Raw genomic sequence first — 21828 nt, forward strand, 5'->3', positions numbered from 1 at the left:
TGAGGGCCAGGACTAAAAGATGCTAAAGTCTACAGTCACATGTACGGCCTGGCTTTCCTTTTTTCCTGTAACAAACCCGGAGATCAGTCCTTGCAGTTTTCCTAAAGTTAGTTTCTTCCTTTTGTTTCTACCAAGTTGTGAGCCCTTACTCTGATAAGTCTCTGATGTCACTATTTTTACTTCCCCCAAAGCTGTTTGTTCTTACTCTCTGCTTTCATACTGGGTCAGGCCAAACAACGATGCCCAAGTCAGTGTTCTGATTGCTTGACCATGTTTCCTCCTTCTTCCTCTCCCTGCTGCATGCTGCCTTCTCTTAAAGAATGGATTAACCCAAGACCTGTCATGCTCCATAGCCCGCGCAGAGCTTTGGCTGCCACAAACTGTGCCGTGTCTGGGTATTTCCTCCTCATTTGTGTCTTTGGCTTGGTGTGCTTCTGTGATTGCACAGTATTGATTGTGCACTGCAGTGCAGTATAAATTATCCTCAAGAAAAATGTCTTCTAATTGTTTATGTGGTTCTGTCTATTTCTTCTTGCCCTTTGACATGTTTGGGAAATGAAACTCTCATACTGACTTCAACCTTCCGGTTCTTAATTACCCACACAGTGCTCTGGTGTATGGCTTTCCTCTGCTTCCAGGGAATGTTGAAATTGCTGACACAGTTCTATTTCAAAGTTTATTCACACTGTGTTGCAAAACTGTCTAGAAAAAAAGAGCCAGCCCATTTTTTATGAGTAAGCATTACTAAAGATGCTTCATATACTGCTGGCATCCTTCCCTTTTAGTGGTTCCTCCACTCCATGTCTCTTTAATGTGTGGCAGTGGTGTTTTTTCCTTCCCAAATGACTTAACTGGGTGGCAAAAGGCAGCAAAGCACTTGACAGAAGAGTGGGAGCTACCTTTTGGCAACAGCTGCGTTCTGTAACGCAATGCCTCTCTTGCATGCCTCCTGCAGCAAAGTGGGATTTTAATGTTTGGGGTTTTTTTAAATTTTTTTGTCTAGAAGTGATTAACTGATTACATGCTTCCTTCATTTACAGCATCCCTCTACCACACCTAGTAGCAGTTAATTGTAGATGTGAGCTCCTTCTGTTGATTGAGACATGTAATAAGGAAATAAAATGTGTGACTTACTGTCATTGGTGTTGCCCTTCACAGTAGTAAGAGCACAGGAACAAATGTGCTCTGCTCTTCTGCTTCTTGCTTAACTCTTAGCCTTGCTGATGTCTTATGGTAATGAGCTGATGTTCATGTAGATTTTTTTCAAATATCTTTTCAAAATAAAGAGAAGTGTATCACCAGTTTGTTCTGAGTTTCATTTGAAATCTCCTTGATTTGAAAATACTTAAGAATTTCAGAAGCCCCTGTCTTTGTAATAGAAGACCAGACAGTGTGCACTTCAAGTAGAAAAAGCACTTGGAAAAAATAATCTGAGGTCTCGAAGTTTAAGAACAATGAATAAAAAGAGGAAATGAAAATATGCAGAGACACTGTAGAGCTTTACACATGTTGGAAAGGAGGATCTTGCATTTTTCTTGTTTGTCACACGCTGCTGGCTTTGGTGGATGGGTGGTGTGCCTCATGGCCTTGCAAGTGGGATTCACAATAATCAGTGATCTTGTTGAAGTCTGTGTGGGTTTTTTGAACATGCTTGCCTTGAAGCAAACACTGGGCTGTGGTTTCTACTGGGAGCAGGGAATGGAAACTTAATTAACAGTTTTTGTGTACACTTAAGAAACAGGGGCTGTATATAACCGCTTCTTGCTGCCTTCGGTGTCAACTGCCTCCTCCCCCTGCCAAAACAAGCTTTAGGAGTCCTCCTTGTCCTCTCTAATTTTTTTTATCAAACTTTCCCAATGTTATTTTTTTGCTTTTTTGCTTTTGCTATGTGAGGGGGTGGGGAAAACTCTTGTTGCTGGAGATGAACTGTGCTAGGTGCATGCCATACAGGTTTTTATTTGCTTCCCTTTTTTGATACTTGGGAAGTTGCGTAACACAGTGGTAACTCCTATCCTGTATCTGCTGAGCAGTAGCTGTAACTTGCTTTTGTCATATTCATGTAATCTCTGATATTCTCTGGAAAAATTGGTGACGGGAGCTGCAGTATTTAACCCTCCCTTTCTTTCAGATATCAGTTGCTTTCACAGTGTGTGGTATCTGCTAGTGCTTACATTTAGGAGGTCAATCCCTGTCTCATTACAGCAAGACTATATCTCTGTAATAGAGTTAAGCAAGGGACAGAAATTTGGGTAGATTACCAAGTAATATGCTGGCTTCTCTTTGGCACAACACTGGATTCCGAGGAGTGTATTGTTGGTGTTAATTCCACAGTGTTCTGCAGATGGGTTGTATGAGATCATTCAGTGTTGCAACTGGTAACTCTTTTCTGAACTCATTTTTTAAAGTTAAGATTAACATGTCTGTGTAACTACTGCAGAGACTGGTCACAGGAACACCTTTCCCTGTTGGTTCAGAATTAAGATCTTGCTTAGTCACCTGAACACTAAATTGAATAACACGTGGCTATTTGGTGACATGATTAGACTGGCACTACTGCTCTTAAGGGGTTTTATTTGAGTATTCCTGAAATCTGTTTCAATAAAGACACAGTTTGTCACTGGCACATTGAATTGCAGGTGTAACGCAGGTAGCACCAAAGTAAAAAAAGTTTTAAGTGATGCTGAGCCTAGACAGACAGTGCACTGTTTCTCATCCTGAGGACTAGTTCTGCAGACATAATTAATAAATGACATTTCTAGCTGTAAAAGCTCCCGTTGTCAGAGGTATCAGGTCCGCTGCTCTTAGCAGTATAAGTGATGTGGTCTGAAGCGGGCATAGGGGCATTAAATCTACTTATGTGTTATATATGGTTCCTTTCAGGGTAAGGGTCCATTGGTTAGTTAAATTTCCAAAGCACTGTGGTTAAATAGAGGGAGTTGAACTCCAAATAGAAGGACTTGAACACTACCACACTTGATTTGGATTTTTATGATTGCTGAATTTCATCTATGCATAAAAATGAATGAATAAGGACACCAAAGCTAGTCCTGCAATTCTTAAGTTCCTCTATGCTTGTATTGCTTGTGTTCATCCAGAAGCAGAATTTATATCAACTGTTGCAGGATAAGGGAAACAGGAATCTGTAGTAAAACCGTTATTCTGGAACAACATCATGCATAAAAATTTATTTAGTCATAAGAATTTAACGCAGTCTACTTAGAATTTTATTTCCTAGCGCTTAATATTGGTTACCTTTTCAATTTTTACTCATGACATTCCTTGTCTAAAGGACATTTTTAAAAGATAAGCTTACATATTGATACCTTGGTAATGTGCCTTGTTTCCAACAGATGCAAGGGGGGGCGCATTCATTGAGGGGAAATAAAGTGGATTTTATGAACTGATTATAATGACCACAGTTCCTAAGAACAGTACCTGCTGTTAGGTTATTGCACAAGAGCCTTGCTGTCAAAGTGTTCTAAGTAATCAAGCACCTATTTAAAGTAATAATAACTATGGGTATACTTAGATATGCTAACCTTTGGTCTTTTATTTCAGTAATTCAACTGTGGACCATTAAAAAAAAGTTTTGGCTAAGAGAACACGTAATAAAACTTAGGCAATAACCCCTCATAACAAAATTGCGAGGACAGTTTATTATGAGGAGACATTACGTACTAAATATTGATTTGTGGTAATTAATTGATAATCTAAGGAGCACAAGTTGCTTTGCACTGTAACTACTCCTATGTCATTTCTGTACCCAGCTCCCATACAGGTAATATTTGACCATAACATAACTAAAAGAGAGTAGATTTCAATGAGATGCAAAGAAGAAATTTTTCCCTGTGAGGGTGGTGAGGCACTGGAACAGGTTGCTCAGAGCAGCTGTGGCTGCCCCCTCCCTGGCAGTGTTCCAGGCCGGGTTGGACGGGGCTTTGGGCAACCTGGTCTGGTGGAAGGTGTCCCTGCCCATGGCAGGGGGGTTGGAACTAGGTGATCTCAAATGGTCTCTTCCAACCCAAACCATTCTATGATGCTATGAAATGTTCTTTGAAAAGATAGTCTTCTGGAAAGCCAAGCCTGAGGGAAGTCTGTGTCACCTAATGAGTAACAGCTCTCTCTAGTTGGAAAGTTTACGCTGCAAATCTTTGTTTTATTCCAGACTTGCCAGTAGAATTTGGGATTCTAATAAAATGCACCAAACTTTCAGAAAAGGAAATAACTCATCTTTCCCTTTTCTTATTTCAAATGAAGATTTTGCTGTAGTGAACAATTAATGTCAGAGCCTGTTCTTGAAAGTTGGTGATTGCATTGTGCATGTCCTTTATAATACATCTTAGAAAGCAATAACAATGAAGTTTTTCACAAAAAAATATTCCAGGACCCTCTTCAGCAGTGTGCACTTTACAGTTAAGGTTAGGACTTGTGTTTTGGTTTCACTGCAGTGTTAACTGATGGTTTGTATGCTTTACAGCTGTTGACTTCTTCAACCAGATCAACATGCTTTATGGAACCATTACAGACTTCTGCACAGAGGAAAGCTGCCCTGTGATGTCTGCTGGCCCAAAGTAAGATTATTTTTACCCACTGTTAAGTGTGCAATTTTTGAGATGATTTTGGATTTGAAAACTTGAGACTAGCTCATTTGAGTGCCAAAGATAAGGTAACTTCTGTGGGTGGAAAGGATATCTTCTCTTGTTACCTATGGAGGGAAGAAAAATTTGAGCCTTTGTTAAGGGAGTGGGGAAAGGAAAGGTGTGTTTTAGGGGCGTTTTTTTGTTTGTTTATTTGGGGTTTTTTTCCTCCTTTTTCTTTAGCCTGGGAAGGAAACTGATGATCAAAACTATTTTTATGAAGTGTTAATGAGAGCTTCTTAAATTAAGAGTTGAATTTTTTGTATACAAGCATTGAAGTAGGGCATACCAGAATCTTTCTTCTAGGTGTTTAAGTAGGTAGTGTAGAAATAAATGTGGCTACAGTTTTTAGTAGTCTGGATAAGAGTCCCTTACCCTGTCCCTCAGTTAAGTTTCACTACTTTGATTCTTGCTTATGCTTTTGAACAGACATCCCACTTCTGTGTTTTTTCTTGCTCTCCAGCTGCTCAGTGTTTTCCAAAGAGGAAAATACCTGCATTTCGAAGTGAGTGGCAAGGGAGAGCACTGCTTCCTTTTAAATTAGTGTAAAATCTTAAATAAACAATAAAGAAAAACATTCTTCTCTTCCACTTCCTTCTCCTTTATGGTGACATTTGTTGTTATTGTGTGAAGCCAGTAATTGCCAACCAGTGTGATGGAGAGCTGAGGATATGCAAAAGGATGCTGCTGGGAGGGCAAGGCGGAGAGGACAGGAACTCAGCAAGGCAAAAGTAGCCAGATGGGCTAAGAAAAGCTTTGGCACTACATTCTTAAACATAAAATGAATGCCAAAACCAGTGTGGACAGGCAGACCTGCTGCTTCAAAGCAGGGAGGGGTGAAAATACAAAAGGAATAAAAGTTTACCAAAGAGATACAAAAGAACTTAGGGATAAACTTGTGCAAGAACGTAGCCCATTGTCTGCTTTGAGCTTTGGCATGCAGAATGGACTCCTATTTATTAAATAAGGGCATGAAAATATTTCTTTGCTTTATTGTTTGTCTGCTGAGAAGCAGTTATTTGGGGGTGGAGGTTAATTATTAAAAGAGTAGCTGTCTGGTTGCCAGACTAAAGAATTTATTTCTCTTCAGAGAGACCAATAACTATTGACAGAAATACATGTTATACTAAATACTTAAAAAACAGGGTAGGAGAGAGATGCTAGAGACCAGAAGATGCATTCTACCCAGATTTTAATTAGATGAACTTGTCCCTATGATTTTTAGAGCATTCCCCAAACCCTGCAGCCCCCACTGGTGTTCAGTCAGGGATGGGTATTGTGAAAGGATCAGAAGTTTGTGTGCATATGAGGGGTTGAGGCCAGGCAGGCTCAGGAAGGGGTGATTTGTGAGGCTGGCGGTGACCCGCAGTGGATCAAATACAGTGGTTTTTAGTTTGAGTGAGTGTGGCTTGCTTTCTCTTAAAAAGTGGCCTGCAAATTTTTTTTCAGGGAGGTACTGCTGGAAAACCTGTCAGCATGAAAGCACTGACATTTACAGATTTTTTTTGTTTGTTTGTTTCTTATCTCTGTTTCCTGTTCTCTTCTGGCTCAAGCTGTATTAGTTCAAGAGGCATTGAGTCTCAGGTGCTCATTAGTGCTTCTAGGCTGAAGGTTGCTGTCTGCACACATACCATGGCTGAGCTACCACCAGTACTGCATCCTCATCTATTTCAGAACAAAGAGTATGAGTTAGCTGAAACAACTTACATAAGGTTGTTTGAAACAAGTTAGGCAGCCGTAGTCTGAGTAGTTGGAGAAACCAAAGCAGCAGGCACTCTGTGTCTCTAAAATTTGCTTTATCATTCTCACTCGAAAAGTGTTTATGGTTGATGTGTTAAAAAAAGGTTGTAAGGTGCTGGTGCATACATAGGTAGCTGTTTAGAACTCGTTGCGGCTCACTCAGAATTTTCATAGCACAACTGACGAACTTGTAGCAGTCTATGGAAAAGTTAAACCAGATGTCTTAGGTGAGAGGGTAACCAGAGCAGAAGTGTGGTGTTTCCCGTATGCACTGCCTGGTACTGGTGTTTTTGTATTTAAAAACCCTTTACATGGGGAAAAAAAAATACCCTTGGCAACAGACAGGTCACCTCACTTCATGTGGTTTTTGTGTTTTATTTTTAGTATAGGCTGTGTTACCTTCTCTAAAGGGCTCCTTTGAAATAAATGCTTGGGACCTCTCCAGCCCACTGGTTCTTTTTGGTAGCTATCTTAACAGAAGAGCTTAGCTGAGGCAGGTATATTTTTGTGTGGTGTGGGATCGATTTAATTTCTTCTAGACTTGTCTTTGTTGGAAGGATTGCTGCCTTTGCTTTTAGCAGGGTGTTAGTACAGTGAGTTAGTTAGGATTTATGTGAAGATCAAGAACGGATCTCCTCCTCTTCCTGCCATACAGTTTATTGTCTAACAATTTGAAGCACTGGTTTAATTTGTTCCAAAACATATGATTACTCATGGTAACATTCTATTCTTTTCAGCAAAGACCAACCATTTCTTACCCAAACAGTTGGTTATCACTCCTTGATATTCTTACATCAATTGCAGTATCACCATCACTGCAACGGGCATGATAATAAGTTAAGAACCTGTATAGAAGTAATATGTTTATTAACTAGCATTGGGTGACGGGAATTTTCTTTATTTTCCTCCCAGGTTGTAAGTCTTCAGTAAGAGCACAAAGGAGGGACATGGATACTGCGTTTTTTCAAAGCTATATGTCTGAACTGGGGTTCTAAAATCCATGTGTAGGCATATTTTAGTGCACTAGGTTCACTCTTAGTGGCAGTGAGATCCTTTTATTTTCCTGAGGTTTGTGGGTCCATAGTGTTCTGTCTACCTGTATTCAAATCAGAATAGTTGGGCACTCCAAAACAGATGGCTCCTGTAAATCCTACATGGCTGTACTATGGTGTAATTGAATGTTTGCATGCTGCCTTCTGCCCATTGCATCTGCAGAAGAAAAAGAATAAATGATGTAATCAGGTCCTTGAAATACCCTGTGTTTCTTAACAGTAGCAATCCTTTTGCCTTTTTGTGACATTCCCCTTTGCACCTGTATCACTTGATGACTGAGGGACAAAACAGAGTAAGTATTTTTCAGCAGTCTTGTAATACAGTTTTGCGGAGATTTAGAGATGATAGGTGCAAATACGTGTCTAAGAATCTCTTCAGAGGCATTACTGAGCCCTTGCATTTTATTGCTGTTGGACAAGGTAACAGCTTTAATTTTAGCCAAGATGGTTTTTGTTTTGTTGTGGGTTTTTTAGGCCATGAACATGTAATTGTGTGGTAGAGGAGATGGTCCTATGATTGTTTATACTTAGGGATATTTTCTAGTGTGAGAAGCTTAGTTGGGTTTCTGTTTATAGATAGCAAATAACTTGTGTTTATTAGTATGAGAGAATTCTACCAGTCATTAGGGATTCTTGGTTTTTCCCCTGCACTTGCTGAAGTGAGCTATGTATTTGTTGCTCTGTCCTTCACATAGTGCCCTTAAAAACCTCTACTAAACTGCAGAGATTTCTAAAAATGTATTTCTGTAGAGAAACTGTCTATCACAATAAGGTGAATTTGTTTCTATCAGCAGAGCTGTAGGTGTTTACTCACAAACTTGAGTTAGAAATGTGATTTTTACCCTTCATTTCCTGCAGGACCAAGTGATTCTAGTATGTGGGAATTCTTTGTGTGTGTGTTTTTTTTGTGTTGGTTGTTTGTGTTTTTTTGTGTGTTTTTTTTTTTTTTAAGAATTTGGACTAGGATTATTGATTTGTTTTCAGTGATGTGTTTAATCTTGTAGGAAGAGTTCATTTTCCCCTCCCTTGTGAACCCCAAGCCTTTTGACAGCCTAGGACAACTGTGAACATTGTGCTCACTGCGTGGAGCATGGGAGGTTTGCAGGAATAGTTTCAGATTCTCTATATGACTTTACTTTTGTCAGGACATATCTGCTCTTTCTTAAGAGCTGTGTTACTTAAAAGGGTCATTCTATGCCATTCCTTCCTCTAAAAAATACAGAATTAACCCATAGTGTTGGGGGAGAGGGGGGATTCTTACAGATGTTATTTGGATGAGATTTTTAGCATGTAATATAGTTTGTTGCCTTGCTCTGTCTCCAGACTGAACCTGGCACCTCTGTTGAGTCTTAGTATTTGTCCTACATCAATACCACTTAAATCTCAGTATTAGTGTAATATTGGGTGGTGACAAATACTGATTTTTTTTCAGACATCCAGACGTGTTGTGGTCCGTTCAGCGTGTATGGAATTTCTGCATGTGTTTTGAGATACAATTTTAAAATGCTTTCAGGTCCTCAGATTTGTTGCTGTTGTAAAAATGGGATCTTTTTATACCACTGTGAGGAGCACACTCATCATCACTTGTAAAATTTGTTTATTGTGAAAATGTTCTCCCAGTTACTGTTCTGACAAAACTGAATTTGTTAAATAAAATTAGAAGCCAGATTTATCAGATACCGTTAAGCTTTGCATAAAATGATGTGTATGGTCTTTAAAATGGAAGACTGTCTCTAGTGTCTGCACAATACTAATTGGAGATAGCAAGGAGAGGTTTATAAATGGTTGTAGCCCAAACATTGTGGTATGCTACTACTGTACTAAGAAGTAACAACCAAATCGAGCACTTGATCCTCCATGACAAGAAGAAATATTAACCATTAATAACATATATTCTTTTAAAAAGAACTGAGATAAAACTTGTAGGTGAAGTGGCTATGTTTCCTGTAAAAAGCATAACTGTGCTGACATCACTCTCCTTATATGTTTTGTTTAGTTTTTTAAATTTTATGTTTTTACAAGAGGAGCGTTGCAGCTAGTCTGAATCATTGTTCATTTGTTTCTCTGGGAGGATTTCAGAGCTGCAGAGCTCAGCAGTCCTGTTGGTTTCTGGTTTGGCAGCAGACTCACCCCAAGGATAGCCATTCTGCAGCAGTGCTGGCTGAGCAAGGCTGGCTGATTTAAACCTGACATGGGCGATTGTGCTGTGTTCAGATCTAAAAGAGAGCATGGTTTTGTGCTGATCAGAGAAACTGCTCAGATGTTATAGACTGGCAAGGAATGTTAAGATACATGCGTTTGTACTCAGCAAGATTTAGAAAGAAACACTGTGTTTCACTTGAAAGCTGGTATTGTCAGACTCCCAATGCTAAATGTGTTGGGATTTTTTTTTTTTAAGCTATTATGTTCACAAAATTAGACATCTTCTGTGTCAGGACTTGGGTCAGCTGCATTCCCCAAGGCAGTGAAAATACCTGTTTCATTCTAATTTCTTGAAGACTTATTTCTGTCTGGTCGTGCATATAAATGGATGCTGTTTAATACATTTTTCCATGGCTTTTTAAATTCCTGAAGTTAAAATGGTAACTGTAGAATGAATGACACTGGAATTTACTCAATAAATGTGATATATAAAAGATGTCAACATTACTGGCTCTGTGAATCGAAGAGGCTTAAAGAGCACATGTTCTGTTGTTCCATAGTCATGTCAGTGGTTTGTGAAGGTGTGATACCACCTTACCTACAGATGGAAAAGTTAAGCTAAAAGGCCTGCAACTATCAGGTGGGTCAGTGGGAACTGCGATTTTTCTGATTCTTTGGTGCACTGCATGGTATCACTAGACCTTCAGCTATGAGCCTTTTCTAAGGAGGAGTATTTAATCTAGACGTTTTCTTCTAACTGTTAGCTGAAATGCATGTTATACCATGTTCTGGTTTTGTACTAGTATTCCTTGGCATTAACCCACCTTTGAATCTATTCCGTGTCTCTTATACAATCATTATTTGGGTTCTTCAGCAAGAGCAAATGTAGTTAATCTGTAAGAATGCCATAAATTTTAGGGGTCCAATTGTCTGGCTGGCAGCTGCTGCAGATGTTGACTACTGCCACTTGCTTTGCAGTTCCTGTTTGCCAGTGGAGGAGAAGAGAAGCCCGTTACTAGGCCTAATTGTGTGTTCTCATTGTTTCTCATGTTCTCATTTCACATGAGAAATCAGTCAGGTTTCTTCACTGATTTGACTCCTGGAACTTAGCTTTTACTTGTGTGAGAATCTCGTGTAACTTTTTGATGTTTCACTTCAACAGGCTGTAATTTTATTTTGGAGTGGAGAGGAAAAAAAGCTATAAAAAAGACTTAAGTACTTATTGGCCTTTCAGGGTTTGTAAACCTATTCATACAGCACCTTTTGATGTACAGGGATGCAGATCTGATCGCAGGCTGCCATGTGCATTTTGGCAGTAGCATTGCAGCTGAGGATGAATGAGTTGTGCTATAAAGGACAAAGTTTTTGAAGGCCTTCACAGACTGCAGAAGGGAGTCCAGCTAAAGCAGGATTGCAGCGGGGAGATAGGGCACAGCTGCAGATGGCTGGGGAGCATTTGGACCTTAGTTTCAAGAAAGGGCTGTGGGAGGGTGTGGGAGTATGGGAAGCGGTGCAAGAAAAGCAACCTTCCAGGCCTTGATATGAATGATTCACTTGTGTTAAGAAATGTCTTGTTGTTGTTGTCCCAACCCAGATATGAGTACCACTGGGCAGATGGGACAAACATAAAGAAACCAATTAAGTGCTCTGCACCAAAGTACATTGATTACCTGATGACTTGGGTCCAGGATCAGCTGGATGATGAAACGCTATTTCCTTCTAAAATAGGTAAAGTAAATAAGTAAAATTGAACAATGTATCTGGATTATCGTTGTAGAGGAATATTCAAGTCTTACAGCATTAAAAGATCTCCTAAATAAGGAGTAGGGCAACTTTAAAAGGTTACATTATATAAATAAAGGCACTTCTGTCCCTTAAGATAAAATTTATGCAGTAGTACATGAACTCTGATACATGTGTTAATACTCTTGATAAACATCTATCACAATTCTGAATGCTGGAAGTACTGTTTCTATTTAATAACTGACTGTGTTGATCAAATCTGAAGTTTTTAAAATTTTGAATAGTGGACTATTTCCTTAGAAATAAGACAGAAGGTCTCAAAACCTTTATAACTAGTAATTGGTACAAACTGGCGGCTTACTGATGCAAGAAACGTGGCTGGTACTCGTGAGGAGCTTCTCCTAGGTCTTACCTCCAAAGAAGCTGAATTGAATCTTTGATCTTAAAGTTAATGATTTTTTTTTCTCTTTCCAAATGAAGATGAAAATTGTATATTTTTAAGAGGTTTCTTTTAGAAAAGCAGGAGGAAATAATGAACAGCCATCAATTTGGAAATGATAACAAGAAGAAAACCCTGCTTCTAGAGGCATGAGGGACTACTTGTTCTAAAGCTCCTAACTGGCAGTTTTCCAGTACACCACTACTCATAGGCTTATGATGAAATAAGGAAGGGAGATCTGTTTAATTGCTTTTATTATGTGAATAGTTTCTGAAGCATTTGACACATTTTCAATAAGCCTCTTCAGAGAAACAGGGCCACCTGTCAGAATCAAGTGGCATTTGTTTTTACTTACAGTTAAGCAGATAAGCAGAGAAGGGTGGTTAGTTTAGAAAGAAATGACAACAAGTTAAATCTCCCCTGCTCAGTAGATGTGAACATGGTTTCTTTGACAACTATGGCATTTGTTTTAGTGTTTCAGAGTAGAGTTCAGAGCTGGGGTAGAAGTCCACTACTAGTGGGAATGATATTAAAGAGTTACAGTTACTGTTAAAATTGTGTTCATCAGGACTTGATCTTTCTTTAACTGCAGCATATACTTTGCTGAAGACTTTTTTTATTGGGATGTATTTTTGAAAGGGAGTAATTCAGAAAGAGACTTAAAGGCCGCCATAGATAACCAACTAAATATGAACTTCCCATGCCATGCAGCAGCCAGTGAAGGAAATATAATGTACATGTAATCAGGGCAAGCTTAAGTAGGAGTATGCAAATTTTATTGCTAGGTTTTTAAAGCATTAGTGAGACTATGATTGGCCTATAGCAACCAGCTTGGGCCTCTGGCCTTCAGACAGTACTTCAGCAGTTGGGAAGACTGCAAATGAATGAAGCTGACGGGTAAAACTGCTACATGATGAGAAGCTAGACAGGTTTAATCTTTTTAGATGGCTGATACATATCTTTTTTTAGCCTGCGGATGTGTCAACTAAAGAGATTACTACTCCCAGTAGCTGGTTGCTGTTTCCTAATGAATTTAAATAAAACTTCTGCACTGACAAAGATCTGCTTTTGAAACTGATTTTATGTGTTCTCGGTCATTTTCACTGAAATGACTGAAGGGAGCATGTTTCAGAGTATGCAGCAGTCAGTGAAGAAAGCAGTAGCCTCTGGCTAAGGGATGATGGTGAGCAGCATGGAAGCAGGAGTCTTTTTGCTGGGCATGAGACAGGTGGAAGGAGCCTATTTCTGAATTCACTTTAGCCAAGACAAGTGTAAAACTCAATGGCTGATACCAAAAGTTACCTACAGTTACCTACACAAAGGTATTTGGTGTCCCTTGGAGTACCTGGTGGTATATTGGACATGTCCACAGAGCCACTGGTGAGACTCCAAGCCTGCAGGAGACTTTCCCTTTTCTCCCATTGGCAGTCGGAGGGCAGGCAGGTACCGAGAGGACATCTATAAGCAAATTAGATACCTGTGCTTGGGTAACTGAATCCTAGCAGAAGGGAGGAAGATTCTTGGTCAGAGGAGGTTCTTCAGGGAACTGTACTGAGGCATAACAAGACTTAGTAGCTGGAAGCTGAAGCTAGAAGGGTTCAGCATAGAATGGAGTCAGATTTGTCATGGAAAATGTTCATGAGCCACTGGCCTGCTGAAGGGAGTGAAACTTCCCCTCTGGTCTTTCAGTGAGCTTGTTGTGCTTCAGCCTAAGTACATTATGTGATTTACAGACGGAATTGCTGAGTGAAACGGAACAGCCCTTCTTGTGCAAGAGATAGGATTTGGCATAGATAGGGTTGTGGCTTTCAAACTACATGAACGTGGCATGGGCACTTAAAAATAAGTCATCTGTTTCCTTATTTCTAGGTGTACCATTTCCAAAGAACTTCATGTCAGTGGCAAAGACAATTTTAAAGCGTCTCTTCAGAGTTTATGCTCACATATATCACCAGCACTTTGATCCAGTCATCCAGCTACAGGAAGAGGCACACCTTAACACTTCTTTCAAGCACTTTATATTTTTTGTTCAGGTAAGTGGGGCAGGAGCATTATGGTTACAGTTATATTCTGGAAAAAGTCATGTATTGAAGTAATGCCCCTTCAATTTCTTAACAGTTGGTCTGTTTGTAGGAGAGTCAACACCTCCAGGACCCTAAGATAGTGTCTTACTTCATTTTTATGTACGTTTGCTGCTAAGCATTCAAGGAATGGAAAAGTTTTCAGTGGTTTGCTACAAAATTGAATACCAGAATTGTTCCCTACCAAATAATTCAGAACAGTAATTCCTAACAAAAGAAATAGGAGGACAGGAGGACGGTATCTGAAGCTGGACTGAAAAGAGTGTGCTTGCTTCAAAGCTGCGTTCCCTCCCTCCCCTTTTAAAAAAAGAGTATCTTCTTGCATTTCCTTCCTTTAAGTGTGGAGAAAAAAGAAACACTGCTATTTAGCTAACATCAGATAAGCAGAAAATGCTATAGTAGCCAAGCCTGGTCTCTCAAGAGCCTACTACCAAAAAACTTGTATCTGAATAAGACGTCTCACCTGAACTGCACATGTAAAACTGTATGTATGTCTTTCTCTTCATCCTTTTTACAGGAATTCAACCTTATTGATAGAAGAGAACTTGCACCACTTCAAGAACTGATTGAAAAACTCACCTCTAAGGACAGATAAAAAGAAGAGGATTTCTTGAAGTCACTTGTTTCTTTAAGCAAGCGTGTGGTATTTGGTTTTTTTGTTCATTCGTTTTTTTTAAAAAAACAAAACAAAACAAAAACCTGTGCTGTTACTAATGACAGCCAAGATCTACTCTGTGCTTTTATTAGGGGAAATCTTTTATCTGTTAGTGACAAGTGGTAAATAGCTTTGGGGTTTTTTTTTGATTGTTGTTACTCATTGTGGAATTTTAGCAGGTGCTGAGTGTTTATAAAGGAAACATGCTTGGTTGGGGGATTGACTCTGGTGGTGGATGGGTTCTTCTATTGTGTCAGTGGTAGCCCATTCTCATGAAGTCCCTAAAAGACTTGCTTACATTCTTTAAGTGCCTTGGCAGACTCACTTCTGAGGTGCAAAGCACATACAATACTGAACATTGCTGGAAACAGAAAATATGAACTAACACCCAGGACACTTACTGATACTTGTTTTAGAAAAATATATATATGCTTACACTAAAAAAAAGCCATAACTTACTGAAATCAATGATCTCCAGCTTTTAATACAAATATTTGTCTTATTTTTATAGAGATTAATATAGAATTTTTCAAACCTAGATATTTCTTACAAAGAAAAGTGATGATGAAGTTCTAGTCGCTAAAGCGAAACGATGAAGGTGGTGTCAAAATTATAAAGAACATATGCTTAGCAAGTAGTTTCATGTCTGTTGACAATGGTTTTGGCTTTTCATAGTTTTATTTTTTTAACAGGGAAGCACCATCTTGGGTCAGTCACTTCTGTTAAGTCTCCTAGCATTTGCCAAATGAAGGGTTAGTTTGCACAAATACAGTTAGGGAAAATATTCAATATAAAAAAATGCAGTGGGGTAATACTAAGAAAAATCTGACTTGAAAGATAAACTAGTGAAATCCTGTTTGTAAGTTATGAGCCTGTCTCTGTGGAGCTCTGGTGGCCAGTGTTTTCTCTGGGAGGAAAGTGTGAATATGATTTCATGGACCACGTTGGATTTACATTAGCATGATGGTGTTCTCTCCCATTCAAAATTGCAGCCCATCTCCAAGGAACTAGAGCAGTTGGGAAAAGTGATAGGAGCATAATGGTGAATTTTTAGTGGTTTGTAATTTGGTAAGTGTATCTTCTGTTTCTGAGAAAACCTAATCAAAATGTGGCCTGGGCTAGTGTCTTTGCCTCTCTAGCCTTGTGTTTTCTCAAACCAGAAATGAGAATCACCTGTGAGAAGTTAGCCTCTGGAGTGATCCACAGACAGTGACTTAGAAATTTCTGCTGCAGCTGTATCAGTCAGGTTTCCCATTGTTGAAGCCTGTATGACAAGCTTGCTTGTTCAGTTATGGATCTTGTCAAAGCCATTGTGTTTTTGATTCAGAGAAATCTGTATTAGGTTCTGCAGTGTGCTATTCCATGATATCAGTAGTTGCCAAATATGGTATACGAGGTGGCTAATGTTACCAGGCTTCACTAGATTGTGACTCTGCAAAAACACCATTTTTAGACCTGAATAATATGACATTAACTGACTGGTGTACACTAGACTGACTCTTGAGCCGTTAAAATTTACAGGTGAAGCCAAGGTTAGCATGTGACAAAAAAGTTGAGCTTAAGTTTTGCATGTCTTTGCTTGACTGAAAATGCTGAGTAAAGTGGAAAATGCCATGCAGCAGCCTGCAAAATATGTTAGTGGCCAGTAGTATAGCCAGCTAATAAACATCTAAGCAGAGTAATAAACACATAGTCTTTTGGGAGACTAGAATCACTACTTCCAAGATAAAATTATGTATTTCAGAAACATCTGAAAGTTATTTTAAGAACTGTGTTATCTTCAATGGAGTTAAATTTTGTAGTCTGCTTAAACTGCTTCCTGGAGAAGCAATTTAATGTTTCATTACCTCTTCTGTGTCTCCCTTTTTTTTTTTTTTTTTAAGTCTTGCTCCTGCCCCTGACCCCCCAACAGACTTGAGAACAATTGATAAAATCTAGTACTGAGCTAGAAACTGGCATTGTCTACTTGTTTCACTGCTGCTTATTTAGAAATGGAAACATGGAGTGTTGTGAAGAATGGTCATACAGTGGTGTTCATACAGAATTTAGGTTTGGCTACACTAATATTAGATAGAGAGGTTGCTTGTGAAACACCTGCAGTTTAGCATTTGTAATGAACACAGTCCTTGGTGTCATTCAAAGCTTCATTGCAGTTCAAGAGAGTGTAGAATGTCATTGGCTCCTTTGCAGATGAGTGTCATTGTCCATTATAATCTGCTCAAAGAACAAGTGAAATTTTTAGTGATCCTTATGTTTTGGCTTTTTTTATGGCGTAGAGAAAGACTAAGTTTTGTTAATGTGTGGATATCAAAGGAAAGGACTTTGTGTTGTGGTTTTCTTAACATAGAGTGTTGAGATTGGATTGGAGTTACCACAGTCCACACTGAGTCAAACTGACAATGCAGAGAGCTTTCCATCAAATGTTTTAACAAACTTCTCTTTTAAAAAAGGTGGAGTAAGAGCTCCCTTTTCAGTCAGTAAGGATCTTGACTCTCCTGTGTGTGTACACACATGTGGGAGGAAAATAAGGGAGTTATTCTATGTCTGTTACCTCATCAGGGGAGTTGGGGGTTGGGAAAATATGTACAAGGCTTAAGAAGATGAGAGGCAAAACAAAACAAGAAGCATGAGCACAATTTCCTTTCCATTGGCAAGTCGCCTGTGACTGCCGCATTCACCCCAATGCTTTTGTCAGTCCTTCTATTCCTAGGACATATCTGATCTGGCAAACATTGGATTTCCCCTTGCAATTCTGTTGGCCAGTGGAAGTGTCAGTCAGTGCTGTAGGCACCTAAATGCTGCCATCTGGAGTTGAATACTGGGCTGATAAGAAAGAAGGAGCTCCCTGGGGCAGAACATTCCATGTGTTGGACTGGGAAAGTACATCCTGTTGAACAGTTGGAGAAAAAGTATTGCTTTGGTATGCACTATTGTTTTTATGTGCTGTATGGTATGTTTGACAAGGTAGCTGGGAATGCAGTATTTCTATGGACTGTGTGCATCATTCCCGATGTCGTTGCAGCTACAGGACTGTTTTTAACTGAGTAGCATACCTGACATCTGATGTGGATTTGACCACGTAAGCCTAGTGTGGGATCAATAGGATGGCAGTGCTAGCTTTGGGCGCAGGGTTGGAGGGATCTCTTAGGTCAGGATGAATCACACAGAAAACAGTCATCTTTTCAGCGTTATGGGAGCAGTCAGTGTCCACCTGACTACGCAAAAGCAGTTTAACTCCCAGATTTGAATGGCACGATTTTGACCAGACTCCAGTCACTCAGGAAGCTGCATTTAAGAACGTGATCTTAACACATAGAGCCTTTTATGTGTGCTTCTATCTAAAGAGTATTTAATGACTGAAAATTTCCAGCTACAGAGGTGTGAAGAGTGGTGCAGATGCAGTTTGATATTAAAAATCCTGTAAACTTTTCAGTGAAAACTGCTTTGCTGAGTTGAGTTGGTGTTGCTCAAGAGGCTGCATGTGTATGTTCACTGCTTACTGGAGAGGAGCCTTTTAACCAGTGCTGGAGCTTGTGTTAGCATATCACAGCAAGCCATAAGAGTGAGAATTGCAGGAGCCTGCTCCAAGTTGCTAAATAGGAGACATCCTCCATTAGATTTAAAGCTGTCTCATCAATTTGGTATCATGTACCAGCAAGAAACACAAAAGAAAAATATTTAGAAATGAGGATTTGCTTGGAGTGATACCAGTGCAGTAGTTTTCATTCTTGGCATACTTCTGCTCTGGAATAGTGGTGTTGGTGTTGTTTTTTTATTTAAATAGCCAATTCTGGAAATCCAGAGGCATCTGCTGCAGTTCAGCCAATCAGAATTAGAATGTATTATGTAAAAAAAAAAATAAAAAAAAATTAGTCTTGTGGGATAGTGTATTTTGTGTATTTAATACGTGGCAGTAGAAAACACCTTTACAGAATAGTTTCTAGGCATGTAATAAAAGCTTGGAGATCATGATTTGCCTGACAGCTGTATGAACACATTGTTTAATTATACAACACTTGAAAATAACAACATTAAAGATATGTATGCAGTGTTTGGGATTTACTATCCCTATGCTGTTTATATTTGCAGCTTTTAATTGTTTTTTTGCTCCAAAAAGATGTGGGACCAGAAATTGATGTGTGTTTACACTCTTAAAGTAAGGGCACATGGATATGCTAAACAAAGTTGCCATGTTGTACAAACGGAATCTGGATCAAGTGAATGTGTTTATAAAATAGTGCATTTGTTGGGGGGAAGGGGGAGGACACCCCCTCAGCCCCCCAAATAGAACCCAGAGAAGTGAACCCTGAACAAACCCCGTGCTGCTCTAGGCCTACTTAGAGATGGACTCTGTTATGCTTCACAGGTGCTTTGAGACAAAAACTTCCAACTTCCTTGTCAATGGGAGTGGAAGGTGCTGGTGGATGTGAACCAGGCGGGGCTGCCAGTGCTGCCTGAGGCCTTCCAGTGTAAAAGAGTCCTTAAATTCTAAGGTCTGTGGTGTTCTTCAGCTACCAGCGTATTTGACCATGTCAGTAATTAGGTGGTCACTTCAGGAGGTCATCTACCTCGAGACGGGATGGGGCAAACTCTAAGTTGATCAAGATCAGCCACTGTTGCCAGTGTTGACGCTGTTTAGATGGTGTGGATACATTATGTTTGCAGAAGTAATTTTTCAAGTCGCTCAAATTCAAGTCAGGGATACAGGCGAATCATGCAAAAGAAAAATGCCACATTCTGCTGTTGCAGGTAGCTGAATGGTAGATGGAGAAAACAGGTTTCAAGGGGCAGGTGGCCCATCTGCAAGTATCAAGTTTCTTTTACTGCTTACTATGCAATGTAGAGCTTTGAACTTTTGCTTTTACTTTAAGATATAGAGGAGCACTGTCCTTATTCAGTATTTAGGAACTGAACACTCTCCCAGACACTCTTTTTAACAGGTAAGGATACCTATTGCTGCTATGGACTTTACTTACCTTTCAGATAGTTCCTTTCCGTTTCTCGCTGCTCCCCTCCTTGAATCACCAGACACAATTTTACTATAAACACATCCTTTTTGAATAGTTGTGGGTTTCTTTTTCCTTTCTACCCTCTCCCCACTTCCTACCTGCTGGAGTGCTGTATTACTGTATATAAACCACCCCCTTTTAGTTGGACTATTTAAAAAGCTGCAGCACAAACACAGATTCCTGGCTTTTCTTTCACTAAAAGATTTCCTGTTACACTGAATCTTGTTTCCCTCACCTCTGGTATCAGTTGTCTTTTTTCCAAACTGCACTACTAAAACCACTAGCAATTTTATGGATGCCTGTTGTCTTTTCCTGGATATCTTCTCTTTTAAGATGAGACTAACACTGATTATTTTAAATGTAAAACCTTTTTATTTTCCTGCTTTTCTTACAGTTTCTTCTTGCCAGGTTAAGATTGCAGTCTAGGTAAATAACAAATTCTGGTTTTGTTTGAAGAACCAATTACCTAAATTGTTCATAGAGTATTGTATTTTTAGGGAAAATTAATTTTTATAGCCACTAAACTATACTCATTATTTTTGTACATTTGCAACTTCTGACATTTTTCAGAGACATGTCGCGGAGGGTACACTTATTTTCATGGCTGTTTTACTACTTTGGGGTGCTGTGGTTGTGTTGCTTAGAACCTAGAAGCACATACCTTGATGTGCGATGGAAGAGAGAGAAGAATGCAATAAAAGTGAAGGAGGTTTCAATAAAAGGCTATTTTTGAAGGAAAAAAAATATTATGAGAGCAACACTAACCTTTTTCCTCCTTTAGAATCCTAAAATATATGGGGAAAAATGCAGTGTAAAATAGAAAATGTAAGATGAGAACCCTTACTGTAAGCTAACTGTGCCAATATTGCTTCAGTTTGTAGTCACTGATAGTTTTAAATGAGAACAGCTTTTAATTAAAAAAAAAAAAGTTGAATGTCTGATAATCTGCAACATGTTTATTTGAGAGTTGTAAATAATGTATACAGACTGTTGTATGTGATGGGACAAAATATTTAAATTTAGGATTTTTCAATAAGAAACTGAAGGCTGTTTATAAGAGAAAATAAATAGCTATGTTTGACCATGATTGTCTTTATTTCCTTCTTGAATTTGTTTCTAAATTATCTTCTACTTGTAGAATTTTTTTTTTTGGTATATTGTACACATACAAACATTACACATACAAATTAGATTTTTGTAATTGCCTTGTCTGAATTTGTGAATATTTGTATTGCAGGCAGACACAAGAGCAATAAAACAACCTGATACCCTTTTAATTTCCTTGTTTCATAACCTGAATTTACCTACTATGGGTGGAGCTTGGTGGGGGATTTCTCATAAGTTTAATATTGCATTAATTGCATCTCAGTGCCAATCCCAGGGCAACTTTGAAAGCTTTGCCCACGAGGAGGGTGTCCTGCTGCAGCTGTAGCACTCCATGCTCTCAGGCTACCAGCTTCACATGAAATACAGACTCTGCTTTTGGCTGAGCTCAGCAGTACAGGTGCCTTTTTTTTTTTTATCCTCCTTTTTTTCCTTATAAAAGCTTCCTGTGACCCTGACAGCCACAAAAGTCCAGGTTTCCTATCCTCCCGTCTGCATCCATCTGCCTTCACTCACCCCTGTAACTTCAAAGCACCCAGTCCTGTGGTAAGTCACCTCTTGTGTGAGCAGGGTGTTTGTGCCATCAAGTTGAAAAAGCGATTTAAAATCTTGCTGTTAATTTAGTCCCCACAAATCTCGTGGTCGAGGGGTCATGCAAAGGGGATCTTGTCTCAAAGTGAGTTCACAGCTTGCAGCCATCGTACGTGGTTTTGCATGAGAGCTCATGCTGGCTATGACTGCCTTGCTGCCTGTGCCCATTGCGTAGCTCTGAGGATTTTTTTTCCCACTTGGTCACTCAAGAACCAAAACGTTTGTACACTGTGATGGTACTCCACGAAACACGTTGTCAAATATGAGTTTGGTGGCTGGCGGGGGGTTTTCAGCAATAAGCTGCTAAATTAGTGGCACCAACCTGCATGTCACCTGTAAGATATTTCTGGAAGGTTTTTTTGAGGGAAATGGTTGCTTGTGAGGGCCTTTTGTTCACGTCGATGTGGCCTTTGACCTGCTCTGAGGGCAGGTGCGTAGCCCTGGGTTTCTGCGTACAAGGAAACTCTGCCTGTGGCCGTGGGGGAGCGCTGCCCGGGAGGCAGGGAAGGCCAGCTCGCTCGCCTCCCTCCCTCCCCTCGCCCGGGGCTAGGCGCCGGGCCGAGAACCGAGCAACTCGTGGCAGGGGTGGCGCCGGCCCATCGATGCGCTCTCCTGCCGCAGCTCTGCCTGAATCC

The 21828-nt window shown here is 39.7% G+C and overlaps 1 protein-coding gene across 4 annotated transcripts in view; it reads left to right on the forward strand.

Annotated features, from left to right (window-relative positions):
• MOB1B (MOB kinase activator 1B) overlaps window positions 1-21828 on the forward strand; it is a 46010-nt gene that overhangs the window by 22728 nt on the left and 1454 nt on the right. For 3 of the 4 annotated variants that reach the window (XM_074905323.1, XM_074905324.1, XM_074905320.1), the window contains 4 exons: window positions 4478-4571; window positions 11166-11299; window positions 13623-13786; window positions 14352-20764. In XM_074905323.1, coding sequence (XP_074761424.1) covers window positions 4478-4571; window positions 11166-11299; window positions 13623-13786; window positions 14352-14429 — 470 coding nt within the window. In that variant the 3' untranslated portion in view covers window positions 14430-20764. Of the gene's footprint in view, window positions 1-4477; window positions 4572-11165; window positions 11300-13622; window positions 13787-14351; window positions 20765-21828 lie in introns of those variants that run through there. The other variant, XM_074905322.1, reaches the window with a different exon arrangement.

Source organism: Athene noctua, chromosome 4 (genome assembly GCF_965140245.1).
Source record: "Athene noctua chromosome 4, bAthNoc1.hap1.1, whole genome shotgun sequence".
Classification (NCBI taxonomy): domain Eukaryota; kingdom Metazoa; phylum Chordata; class Aves; order Strigiformes; family Strigidae; genus Athene; species Athene noctua.